This window comes from Alligator mississippiensis, chromosome 1 (genome assembly GCF_030867095.1).
Source record: "Alligator mississippiensis isolate rAllMis1 chromosome 1, rAllMis1, whole genome shotgun sequence".
Taxonomy (NCBI): domain Eukaryota; kingdom Metazoa; phylum Chordata; order Crocodylia; family Alligatoridae; genus Alligator; species Alligator mississippiensis.
Window position 1 is genome coordinate 5669062 of NC_081824.1, and position 14093 is coordinate 5683154.

Here is a 14093-nt window from a genome sequence, read left to right on the forward strand (position 1 = left end):
TCCTGCTTCATCCTGGGTCCTGCTTACCTGTTTCTGGTTCCAGACTCCAACTTGGCCTCTTCGTGCTTCTAGACCCCTGTCTTCTGCCAGGCAGGATTGTGGCTTAGCTAGGCAGTCACCCACATTGTCGTCCCATATAGCTGAAGTGGCCTGGTGACTAGCGATACAGGTCTAGATTCCTGCCCCCCCCCCTCCCATGCCTGACCCCCCTTGGCCTGTGGTTCTGTCCAGAACCGCCTATGTCATAGCCCCTTTTATAGACCTCAGTCTGCTGACTCCCAGCTCTAGTCTGGACCCTTGCTTCCCTGACCCTGTCTGTTCCTGGGCTTCTGAACTGTGACCTCCTAGGGTCAAGCCCCAACCACTTAAATCCTGGTCGTGCCCCTGCCATTTGTGTTTTTTGCCAATATTATCCCCTTGCTCTAGTGTGTTTAGCCTTTCCTCCCCTGAATTAGAGAGCACAATAATCTCCCCTTTCAGCATTTGTTTTGCTAGGCTAACAATCCAGATTCTTTTCTTTCAGAGGCATTTTCCATTCCCCATATTATTCTAATACACCCCCTCTGCACCTATTCCAGTTTGAATTAGTGTCTTGAACATGGAAGGATCCTGTACATAGCATTCCTGAAGAGGTGGTACCAATGCCTTACATTATGTCATTAACTTTTTCCTATCTCTATTAGGATATTCTTGTCATGAAACCATTAAGAATTTTGTCAACTGCAGTTTCTGATCCTTGGATCATTGAGCAGGGCACATGTGAACCATATGACAGATGCCAATCAAACCTAGCCTTGACGTGAAGCTGGTGTCTCGAAGAGTCTTCTGCACCAGGTTCATTCTAGGTTTTGTACCTGCACTCTAAAATCATGTACATTTGCTGCATATTGGGAAAATTTGTTTAATTTATGAGAGAGACTCTCAGCCTAAATGAGTGTAGATGGACAGGAGCAGATTTGCATCAAACTGGAAACCTTGCAGCAAGAAGAGAAGCAAGCGCTCTGATCATGATGGACACTGCACAGCCTGCCATCATAGGCAAGGAAGCAGTTAATAAGAGAACAATGCATGCAATTCCAAATGGGATAGATGAAGATGACAGTCATTCATTGTTATGCCCCTACAAATGAGCGTGGTGAAAACAAGTGTGTCCTCATGACACATTTGCTACACAGTGAGTGGACTTTACTGCACAGTAAAAGTGGAGCAGATGGACAATGCACTTGCCTGACTGTGTAGTAAATAATGCAAATCTACTCTGAAATTTCAGGCAAGAAGGTGGACTTAGCTTGGCTTTATTCCAAAGTTCCCCAGGCAGTCCCAAAGCAAAAGGAAGAGACCTTGAGAAATGATCCACAGCACATCAAAGTTGGAAGCAAAAACCAGCAACACCACTGCTTGATAAAAATTGAGTATGTGAAAGCTGAAATGAGCTCTTTGCCTCACTTTTCAATAAGAACAGTGATGTTGATCATGGGAGCAAAGACAAGATGGCTCAAGGGAAAGAAGTTATGGAAATGGAAACTGCCACAGCCAAGGTGAAAATAAAAAGAAACATTTGGATCCTAGCCAGCAGGATAAGAATGATTGTCACCCCCAAATTCTGAAAGAGCTGGCAAATGAATTATAAATCTATCAAGTTAGGAGTGGCACCAGAGAGTTGGAGAAACTACACAGTGGGCACATCTACACGTGCATTTGATCCGGCCTAAATTTACTCAGGTGTAAACTACTTTGGAGTAAGCGCTTTCGAGCAGGCATCTACACATGTGGGGATTAGGGAGCAGATTTGCTGCTCTTTGCACCAAGTTTCCTGCAGCTCTGCAATTGGCCCCTGCCACCCAGGGGCTGGCAGGGAGCACCCGGCCAGGAGACAGCTATCTCCTGGCTCCAGGGGGCTGCCTGCTGCTGGGGCAGAGACAATGTCCACATGCCTCAGCAGCAGGGAGCTCCTGGCCCTGGCTCCCTGATCAGGGGCCGGGCGGGAACTTGGAAAGCGCTGCAGGGGAGGGGCAGGTCCCAGCTCCCTGCCCTGATCTGCCAGTGCAGATTTCATGGCACCCTTCAAAAGATCTCAGGGTGCCTCAGCACCCTGATTAAGACTGACTGGATTAGTTTAACAGATTTATACAGCTTTGTCCTGGGAAAAAGAGCTTGCAGGTTTTATCTCACATACTTCACAGGCACTTAAAGTGAGACAATGGACTCTGTAGGATTCCAGGACAACAGGCTTTCACTTGGGAGAAATGTAACCTCTCTTTATACCCTGCTTGAATAAATAGTTTCTATTAGGTCACCACTCCATTCTTTTGCTTCTACATCTAGTCATCTGAATCTAACTCTTTGTGTATCCTCCACTGCTGTCTTAGTCACTTCATTGCTATATCTTAAAAAGAGGCGGAAGTGGGGATTTAGATGCTTACTGCTGTATTCACAGGCTCTCTTGGTCATTGGCTGCTTGGTTTCATAAACCCTTTGCTCAGGTTAGTTCTACCCTTTCCCTTTGGTTCTTGACAGTGAATAGCTGATCAGCAGTGAGCAGAAGACTATGCTAGGGAGGAGCACTGTAGAGAGGTAGAACGTGCCCACTTTGCATAGGCTACACCCCAAAATAGATGTAACATACCCTCTTGAGAGCAGTGCTTGGCCCATGCCAACGGGCAACCCCAGGACAACTTATTTACATGTGCCCAGTGCTACAGCAAGTTGCATTACTTGCTTTGAAGTGTTCTGTATGGAGTAGGTATTTGACAGCATACATGCCTTCTTCTGTACTATCATTTGTGAGACCACAACCCACAACTCCCTAGACTGACTCTGCAGGCTATGAACATCAACCAAACTAGCCACCAAATAATGGACACAGTCGCTTACCCCTAATCAAGGAACAAGGACTTGCTACATCCTCATGAAATGAACTTTCCACTTACCACTGTCTGCACCTTACATTCAAAAAAGATCATTTGATCTGCTTCTGATTTCACTCTATTTGCAATGCTAGAAAATGGTGAGTTTTGACATTTTTAAGAATCAGAGTTGTACAGCTGACTAATTTTGCTCCTCATTTTCAATATCATTTAATGGTAGATAATATTGCTACAGAAGGCTTTTGTTGAAGCTTGACTGGTAGATGGAAATCATAAGATGGGAAGTAACTTGCTGATGATCATGGACATCTGAGACTCAGGGCTCGTCTACAGCATCATGACAGCATAGCCTGCTAGACCGTTTGGAAGTGTGCCCCAGCTACTAGCACCCACCTGCATGGTCCAAGCCCAAAAATAGACCTATGAAGATGTTCTGGGGTTATTCCTAGGGGCTGCTCAACTCACTGGAGACTGAAGTCTTGAGAAGCTGTAGAAGGATGTCCCAAGCATCTTCACAGGCCTACTTCTGGGTTTAGAGTATGTCATGGGGCAGGGCATCCTTGGAAATGACCCTTCCAGAGCATACCACCACTGCAGTGCAGACATACCATGGTATAAATGGGAATATAATGTGAATGCCTATAGGGGTTCAAGTAGCCTACCCTGTACTCATACACATCAGATAATTCCCTTGGTAGTCCCAGTTTCTAAGAGGCTGGTGTGCTGTTTCAGGCAGTTACATATCCTTATTGATTAGATCTCTTTATATGGGTTTAACAGGGTGGTCTGTCCCTTTACGGAGGAACAGTCAGCCCCATTGAGAGCCTAGCTGCGGGGCATTTGGATAAGCAAGGAGTATCATATTGGGAGCAAAGCTCCCAGGAAAGTAATCAAGAGGAGGAGGAAGCAAGCTGCAAGAGGAACAGCTGGCTGCTGTGCTGGGGCCAAAGCAGGATGGGCTCCCTTCCTAGTGTCTGGGACAGGGCAGAGGGATTTTTTATTTATTAATCAAAGCCTCGACTTTGCTTTAGAAGACTGGCTAAGGAGCTCCTTGGGGAACAATTCCCCTATGGAAGCCACCAGGCTAAGCAACCAGCCTGCCATGGGGATGCAGCTTGAAATCTAATGTTTGTGTTACGATGCTAACTTTTCTTTAAAAACCATGCCATGAGTTTTCTTAGAAACCGTGTCTCTTTGAATTAGCCCTTTCTCTCAGTTACTCAAGATGTTCCCAGAATGTACCGATCATTATCTTTGTCAAATTAATGCGCACATTGTTCACTTGGGGTTAAGGACTTCTGTATAAAATGTGATGGCTTCTTCATTAGTAATCCGCTAGGGAGTTTGCAAAGAGTTATACAATAGCACCCTGCTGATAAGGGATGGGAAACAAGAATGCGACTCCTCTCTGGAATGATAAGGGAGACAGATTGGTGGTGTTCATTCCACGGTGTGGAGGTTTCTTTTTCTTGATTTATTTTTTTTAACAGAAAGAGCTCCCAGTTCTGTATAATTCATTTCTGTTTAAGACGGAGCCCTTCCAGTTTGTAAACTAGAAAAAATATTTCAGCATTATTCAGCTTACACTAATCAAAAGAGCAGCAATGCAAATAAAGGCGGAGACTTCAGAGCAGTCAAATCTTTTGTTCTGCACAACACTAGCCCCAACAACACATTCTGTCATGCTCCCTAGAGCTCTAAGACAAAGGATCCCAGTGGGTGTTTACTTTGGCTCAAGGCTGAAACGGTTATTTTAAATGAATTAACACATGGAGTAATGCACTATGATGGTTTGCATAATGGTCGTGTCTGTTTTCTCCTCTCTAGGTCACTCAGATGAGTCGCCCTGACCTCATTCTCTTTCTGATGAAGTATCTGATGGCTCTAGTAGTTGGGATACCTTCAGTTTTCTGGGTTGGAAGCAAGAAGACCTGTTTCGAATGGGCCAGCTTTTTCCATGGACGCAGGAAAAAAGAGTGAGTTGATATATGGCAGCTGAATCCATGAAGTATTGGCAGATAAACTTCCTTGCCTGTAATCCTGAGAAGCACTTCGGGTTAATATTACTAAGGATTTCCTTTGTGGAAGTAAGGACAGGTACAGAAGAAAACTTATCTAGAAATGTTGCACTGCTCAATACGTTTTAAAAGCAAACAAAAGCCCTGTCATGTATTTGTCCGAGATTTGTTTTCCTGGCAACAGAATCGAGTAATGTGTTTCATCCATTATCTGCTTCCTTGTTCTCAAAAGAAATGAGATTGGGCATGGTCCTACAAACTTTTTATCTGTAGTGAAGGGCTGGAATAGAATAGCTTCTTTCTTCAAAGACACAATTTCCTCAGCTGGACAGCTGATGTATATCACCTACAAAAACTACGTCAGATATATTTTAATATGAAACAAAGATTTATTCATCAAGCTTCTGCAGCAGTTTGAGATTTTAATCCTTCTCTTGACCACTGGAATCTGCTTTCAAAGTGCAGTGTGATTAAAATTACTGTGCAACTTGTCTTAGGGCTTTCTACAGTTGATTTAGATTATGATAAAGTGCAAATTTAGCACAGTATCTATTCCTGAATAACTGTGCCACATATTCTACAATACCAGTTTTCACACCTGGAGTTATTGAGGAATTGCTAGGCTAGATGTGACTAGCACAGGCTGCCTAGAGGTGATAGGCTAGTTTGGACACCGTATGACACAGGACAGAAGTTTAGCACAATGGAGGCAACGGAAGTTTTGTAACATCCCATTGCCTTGCCATGAACATACTTCTTCACTTAAATCAGCGGGTCTCAAACATGTTAGACTCAAGGCCACCTTCAGAAAATGTCAGCTCTTGGCTGTCACTCACTTTTTGATCACAGAAAAATAATAAAGCAATTCCTCTGTTTCAGAGAACTCGGAAAAGCCATAACAGTTAAGAATGTTTTTGACAACATTGATTCCTGTTTGAAATCCTTGGGTTTATGTTGTGAATCGTGCAGGTGTTTGCACACCTAATAACACTAATATTGAGTGTCACCTGGCAGAACCTTTAAAAGGATCTCATGGCACCCCTGGGTCTGTGGCACCCTGATTGATTGAGAATCACTGACTTAAATTGTGGGTAAAGTGCTGGGAGTCCTGCCATGTACCTGTCCTAGCTTTAATGCAGTAGGGCGGTAAAGCAGACCACATGCAGAGTAGCCTGCTGGCTCAAGCAGAACTCTTCTGCTGTGCCAGTCAGATCAACAATGAGAGGCAGAGCTGGGTCTGTCTTCAAAGAGCTTTCAGTGGGCATCCTACTGCACAGACAGTGGCCTTTGGATGAGCAGGGGGCACAGAAGATGATGACTGATGACCACCAGAGGAAGATTTTAAAAAATCAAATGTACAGAGAGGAAATGTTCTTCTGAGCAGAGCAAGTACTAAGCGTGTTTCTTTTCTTCAGTCCATCAAAAAAGGTGGGTGGTCTAGCAAATACACAGGCTGGGAACTGCAACTACTAGCTAAAGGCCAAAGGCAAAATGTGATTGCTTCTGTATGGTTGTACTCCACCCAGCACACTGTTTTTCTTGACTTAACACAAGCTCGATTTAAAAATGACTGTTTGGGAAAAGGATCTGCTTTTCTTCTGTGCTGATGAGGTACTTTTTGGAGGTGATATGAGCGTATTGGTCCACCCCAATATCTCCAAAACTGTCAGAGATGTGAGCAAAAGCATACATTAAAAAAACATATTGTCTACTTTTTTTTGTATGCCAGCAGCTTCTCATACCCAATGGATTTTGTGAGGTAATAGGTTGAACTTTTAGTTGCATTGCTATTACACTGCCATATGCTTTACATGCCTGAGTTAGAAAAACAAAGACAGGTGTTATTGTAAGAGTAAGAGCATTGGCCAAAATGTTCATATTATATACTTCAAATTTGGCAACTACAGGTCCTGTTTAGGCAATGTGTGCACCCAGGTTGTACCATCTTTGCTGCTATGTGTTAAAGCAGCATGTTTATAGAATAAGCCAGTTAGTAAGGGCTCTTGCAATTTGCTTTTAAACCTTTGATGTTGCTGTAGTAATATTAATTATTCCGCTTGCATGATTGGACCAGAACTGTAAATGAGAGTCGTCAGGTGCTGCAAGAGCCCGATTTCGCCCAGTCACTCCTGAGAGATCCTAATACCCCCATCATCCGAAAGTCGAGAGGGACCTCCACCCAGGGGACCTCCACACATGCCTCATCTACTCAGCTGGCGATGATGGATGACCAAAGGAGCAAAGCAGGCAGCGTCCACAGCAAAGTGAGCAGTTATCATGGCAGCCTGCATAGGTCACGTGATGGCAGGTGAGTTTCCTTCACAGTTTTTAGAAGCTTAATGAAAATGGAGTCAACTGACCCACACACAGGGGACAGCGTGCTCATTACTTGCAGGTGTTGCATTGACAGATTTTAGGCCACCAGCATGTTAGAAGCCAAACTTCTGTCAATATTCGCCTTTCTGAATCGGTCTCTCTGTCCTACTGGGTCCTTAAAGAATTTCAGCATCTGGCTTGTAATGCAGTAATGTACCATGGATCCAAGGAAGTGATACCAGTGCACTGAATAAATTAGTTACAGGGCATGAATGCAGATGATGACCTTCTACAGAGATGCAATAGGTTATGTGTGTAGCAGCTAGCGTGTGGGAAACAAAACCTATTCCAAACTGAGTCTAACATTTGAATGGGGCTGCTCTGTACAGGTGTGTGTGTGTGTGTGTGTGTGTGTGTGAATAACCAAATGCCAAATGTTCACCTGGTGTAAACTGTCATAACTCCCTTGAAATGAAACAAATACACACTGTAGCTTGAGGTATAGCTAAAGAGTATGACATTTGTAATTTGAGCAACTATTTACTACAGGATACGTACATATTGACAATCAGTCGCCTGACAATTTCTTGCATTAGATTCATAACATATATATTTTTTTTATTAACAGGGTCAGTATTAAAAAGCCAACCACCTCTTTCCCCACTACCATAAAAAGACGCTTGCCCTTTTAGCTGCGATGAAATCAGACCTGTCTGTTTTATCTGGTTTCTGACATGCTGAGTTTCTTCAGATTTTTACTGCAGTGCTAGTTCTTGCCTCGGGTCTTTTCCACACGTTGGTTTACACCTAATGGCAGACAGGAGGGGGGATATAGCATATGCTGCTATCTATACTATTGTTATCCCTGTTTTCTAGATGGAAAAGCTCAGGCAAAAGGAATGAAGCAGCTTGACTAAGGTCATGGCAGGTCAGTTACAGCCAGGAATAGAAGTTTAGTTTTTTTCATAAAAATGCAATGTTGTATATGGCAAGTTCCCTCCCCCGCATTTTTCACATTTTTGCCTGTGGTAATAAAGAACTTGACATTGTGTCTATAAATTAGGTATACCCCCTGCAGCTACAGAGGCATGGAAGACCGACTACCTCACGGCAGTATGTCACGACTGACTGATCACTCCAGGCATAGCAGTTCTCATCGGCTTAACGAACAGTCGCGTCACAGCAGCATCAGGGATCTCAGCAGCAACCCCATGACACACATCACACATGGTACAAGCATGAACCGGGTTATCGAAGAAGATGGAACCAGTGCTTGATATGCGTTCAACAAAAATGATGAGCATATATGATAGTGTATCTTGGAGCCCCTTTCTCAGTGATATGATAATGCTCAGTATTATCATGCCTCTCATCAGGTGCTGATTTCATGCATCAGGAAGCTGAAAAGTTGGTTTCTCTTTTTCAGGGCCAGCTGTTCTCATGCTTGCATCAAAGCTGGAATGTTTGATCTGCAATCTAGAGAATAACAGAAGTATAAGAGTTGGTTGTAGCTTCCAAATGAACCTACAAGCAGATAATTATTATTTATTTGATAATGGTTATTTTCCTGTCACGTACCATAGTTGAATTTGTCATTTGGAAACCCACCCAAGTAGTTTGTCTTTGTTTCAATAAATATTACCTTTGAAGATCCAATTGGTGAGGTCATGTTAAGAGTTCAAGTAAACAGAAAGAAACTCTTGAATATTGAAGGGGTTCTTCTAAGTGACCTTTTTGTCTTTGATTTAGATAATAAACTGGTAGTGTTTTTATTAAGCACAGAGGGCAGGCTGCATCTTAAATACTGTACAAAGGACATCTGTGAGAGATCAGTAGACATTTTTTAAACAAGTACACTGGAAACGCAACAAAAGAATGAGCATTCTGGAGGAAGAATGAGAACTCCGTTGAAGATCATGAGTCCTTACAGGAGTTGTTCAGACTGAAAAGCTGGGATACGGCAGTGAAAGGGTGTTCTTTTTTTTGTATATCATGTACTGTCCTTGCTTTTTTATTTTTTACAAAATGCTATTTAAATATTGTACTTGTTTACAATTTCTGTGGGAAGAGGTGGAAAGGTCAGTTTGAACCAGTTAACCCAGTTCATTTAAAAATGAGTGGTTCAATATTAACATATGAACATTGCAGTTGAGCTTTGCCTATTTCTGACCTATAAAATATAGGTTGTGGGGGAACCTGGATTTCTCCCTTAACCCGAGAGGAGGTATTGGGATCCATGAGTGCACAGATGTATCAGCCCAACTTCACCCACGTAGGGAGAGAAGGGGGATGCATTATCAGGAGTTTACTACCACTGTGCTGTTTTGGGACTAAGCAAAGTGTCAGGCTAAAGCCCACCTAGTTAGGTGGAGTGTGCCCTGCAGAGAGGATTAGTTCTTACTGTATGTTCTTCCATTCCAGAATAGTTTCAGAGAACAGAAACTTAGGGCGGGGTTTAAATATTTTTTGCGAATAATTTTGCTCTCATTTTGCCTTTAGGATATATCATGTCCATGTCAACATTGCAGGCGGAGTCCAATCATATTTAATATGGTACAGTAGATCTTCTGGAGCAGCTATGTTATAAGTTTCAAGTATTGCTCACCATGAGGAAACACTGGTTACATTTGAACCTACCTCATTAATTACTGGAGAACATTGCTGGGAAACGTACACTTACTTTTTCATTGTCCTCACATACATTCCCTTGGTTGACCTGTTTCAGGCATGTTGAAAGCCTTTGTAACGCTTGGATGGTATAGCTCAGGGGCAAAAATAAGGCAACAACTCAGTATCTGTACTTCAGAGGCTTTTGAAAGCAGCAAGAGCTAGGCCTGGCAAACATGATTCATTTTAATTGTGCCCCAGTGACACTACAGCAAATCACTTAGCTGTGCTAATCTTTGAAATCAAAGGTTACTCTGGGAGTCACCATGCCTTTAATAGCAGAGTTACTGTAAATTGTTTTTCCTAGTCAGACCAGGCTTTGCTCCAAAGGAGAAGCATGAACCAAAACCAACTTCAAATAAAAAGCTTTAGAAGCCACTCTGCTCTCCTGTCTATGTAAATCCTACTACTGAGGATGGAAGTTAACGGCTCAGCTTTGTGTATAGCAAGCCGCCACAATGATAGTATACAGTGCTAAGAGTCTGATTATTCTCTACCTTCTTTTTCAGAGCACAGGGAGTATGCAAAGTTTGTCAAGTGGATTTTGTTGGACAAGTTACAATTCCACATCAACAGTGATGACAAAATATGAGGTTTTTTAAGTTTATTTTAGCTTAAAATTTGCAACTTTCTTCTTGCTTCAGCAATGGGATGATGATTTATAGGCATTTGGATTTACTAAGGGAGCTGATCATCATCCATATTTTAATATACCGGAACAAAATAATGTAAAGTGTTTACATTGATTGTTTGGCAATACTGTTCTCATTGTGACCGTGCTTTGACTTGTTTTATACTGTGTGTGCAGATGGATGGTTGTGGTTACATCCATGTTAATTTGAAATCAGTTAATTGCGGGGTTTAAATCTTCAGCTTCACAGAGGAGCCTCCTTCACTGGAGGCTTTCAAGAAGAGGCTGGACAAGCGCCTGGGATGGTTTAGGGACAGCAAATGTTTCACCTGTGTTGGTGTGGGGATGGGGATCTAGATTGCACTTCATTCTCTGTTCCAGATGTAGACGTTTTTAGCCTGTTCCTCACTCTTATACTAGATATGGAGCACAAAAAAGGCTCCATTACTGCAGCGGTGATTTAAAATGTAAGATACTGGTCTCAGCGGCTGCCTCTTCCCCTCCCACACTCCTTCCCCATAATCACAGCTCCACTGCCTCCTAGCTTCAGAACTGAATTACTATGCCGTATTGTATTTTATAGCACCTTTCTCTTTTATAATTGGAGCCCTTTACAAATGGGTAAGCAAGCTTCACCTTGTCCATGTAAGGTTGTCACAGTCTGCTGCCCAACCACCTAGCTTGTGGGACAAGCGCTCCCCCGAGACAGCCCCATAGCATAAGCACCCTTCTCCCTGAGCTCCATCCTCCTGCAGAGAGCGTGGGAGCAAACCCCTTCTCCCAGGCTTCAGCTAACCGCCTCTTGTCCCACGATGCTGATGTCTGAACAGAGGCTCCACTAGTTTGATCAAGCAACTTTTGGCCCTGGTCTGGCAGAGAGATACTACAGCCCTACTGTCAAACGTTGGCTTTTGCCTCCGTGGAAACGGACCATAACCCAACAAGGTCCTAAATTTGCAACTTCAGAAGCTGCACAGAAGCAGGTTCCCTGAATCATTGCGAAAGTAATTATCACAGTGTTACAGCTGGGATAGCTGAGGCACAGGGGTGTTGTCTTGCCTCGGGTCATGAGAAAGGCTGCAGCAGTGCTGAAAAGAGAATCAAGTCTTCCGATTCCTAGTTATGCTTTAGCCACAAGACCTCTTTTCACTCCCTTGCCCCCATGTGTTAGCAGGGCACCTTGAGCTCGAGCTGATGCTCCACTGGCAGCATCCTGTCCTCGGGGAGTAGACACCCCGAATTTCTCTCCAGCCTATAGGCCAACATGCTTCCCTCAGACACCTGATGCCAATGCACTTGTTCAGGGCCAGCTGTTATATAAAGATAGACATGGGGCATTGCACAGTGGCACTGAATTGTTCAGCAGTCCCTGGAGTTGTGTGACTGACTGAAGGTGGCAAAGGCAGGTATTTGCCTGATTGCCAGTGGCACTAGAGTCCCTGGAGCTGGTTATGGTTCTTTATGCCTTTGGTTGCTTTATTACAAATGTGCTTCTCCACCACTTCTATAGTTTTAATTAAATGTTTGCACCGTTAAGTTGCAGTAATGCTGCATGGAAACCTTTCTGTGGGAACACAGTATGTCTGCAGGCTGTGCTTTTCCTATTGAATTGCAAGCTGTCTTTTTTTTTCCCAAAAAGAAATAAAAATTGGAAAACTTCAAGAAAGCCACAAGTTGGGCTGTGAAGCAGTTTGCTCAGTCATAAATACTGTAAATGTTCTTAGTTTTTAGTTTGAAAATGTAAATTTTGCTGCAGAAACTTTAGATATGAGCTTTATAAAGCATGTATTTAAGAGATGATAGTCAGAGCAAACTACAGGATAGTTTATCATCTCTTGAGTACTAGCATGGCTGCCTCCTGGCTTGGTAGTGACTGTAGGTCTGATTCTGCGTGTCCCTATGTGAAATCAGGCTAGTGGTCACAGTCCAGTTCCTAGCAGACAAGTACCATCATCATACCCTTCTGCCACCTTAACTCTGCCCTCTCACTGAAACTGGGAGGGGCGTGGGGACTGCATTACTGGTCCCATCAACTATCAGTTGAGTCAAAGGCTTGGTCTAAACTGCAGTTGTTGCAGCTCACGTAGATGTGCCTGATGTTAGCATGTAACGGGCACAGGTACCACTAACAATGTAACACAATGCAGACTCTAAGCCTTTTTACCCAGTAGCTCGGGTAGGTTTTGCAGCATCCCTGAGTTCCTATGCTGCCATAACGATCCTGCTGTCAGCACCTAAACTAACTTTAACTATCTAGCTTGGGTGTGAGGGCATTTAGTGACCGAAATATAGGTACATCCAAAGAAGAGTGGAGGAAATCTTGCGCTGGAGCTGTTTTAGAACTTGACTGGAAGACTTAAGTCTCTACTGCTGTCACTCGTTACAAGCACTAAACTTAAGGCCCAGACATGCAAGCTGCTTCTCTCTCCCTTTGTCTGCTGACTTCTTTGGGAGTTCCCGTGAGGACTTGCAGAATTGGACCATTAGAGTGGGATGAATATTCTGGACAGATTACAGTCACGTGAAGATGACTCGTCGTGACTGGAGGTTGTTTGAGCCATGAAATGTGGACTTGAATGTCAGATTAAACTTGATGCTGATTTGCCTGTCCTGCAACTGAATTAAGTTTTCTAAAGAGCCATGAGTTTGAGATGAGATACCTTACAGATTTTTTTTTGCCTGTAAAGCATTGCTGTAGTTTCTTATGTACTGAAGAATTACTGAACAGCACTGTCATCTCTTCAAATGGTTCTGTTATGCCCATGTATGTATTGTAATTTTGTCCATTTCTGAAGGAGAGGGAAAGCTTTAGTGTTTGTGAGATCTGTATGTAGAGGGTGATTAGCATGATATCGTACCTGACATTAGCTGGTTTTACTTGCACTCAGCTCTTCTTAGACTTGTTTACAGTAGTCCAGTGTCAGTTTTGTAACATTTAATTTTAGCACTTTACCTGTGAGTGTACAAACTGATTATGATGTAGTAGATGTACATTTTAATTTTAGAACTTTACATGTTTTTAATAAAATGATGTAAAAATGTCAGTCTATTCATTAGGCTATAGAAGACCTTCCAAAATGTACACATACTCCATATAAAGCCACTTAACAACAGCTGCCTTGGAAATGTGATTTGATGGATTTAAGACTATTTTTTTTTATCATTCGTCCTCTGCCACTGTAAACCATAGGATACTGGACCTATAGGATAGACCTGTGGTCTGACTCAGAATAACACATTTTTTTTATATTAGGTAGAAGGCAGGGTAGATTTGCACCTTCATGCATAAAGTTATACTATACATACTTATTCATAAGTTCTTTCTTATGCTGCCATAACTAGAAGCAACAGCATCTACGTAGGAGGACATGCATTGAGATCAGGGCCTAGAGTTAACAACAAAGCTGAGGATGGAGTGGGAGTTCAGATGTCTCTGCAATTTTTACCCTTTTACAAGGACTAACCCATTCACTGAAGGCTGTTCCTACATTGGGAGTTTATAATGCCCTTCTCTTAAATGGTACAGCGAAATCTCCTGCTTGGTACAAGAGAACATTGCCCTATGGTATTATTTTGTACAATTAAGTGAACTAG

The 14093-nt window shown here is 42.9% G+C and overlaps 1 protein-coding gene across 4 annotated transcripts in view; it reads left to right on the forward strand.

The window, feature by feature from the left end:
* Positions 1–13543, forward strand: part of FZD3 (frizzled class receptor 3) — an 89526-nt gene extending 75983 nt beyond the window's left edge. For 3 of the 4 annotated variants that reach the window (XM_059728396.1, XM_019483810.2, XM_006260259.4), the window contains 3 exons: positions 4695–4843; positions 6960–7193; positions 8265–13543. In XM_059728396.1, coding sequence (XP_059584379.1) covers positions 4695–4843; positions 6960–7193; positions 8265–8478 — 597 coding nt within the window. In that variant the 3' untranslated portion in view covers positions 8479–13543. The other variant, XM_059728395.1, reaches the window with a different exon arrangement.
* The last annotated feature ends 550 nt before the right edge of the window (positions 13544–14093 follow it).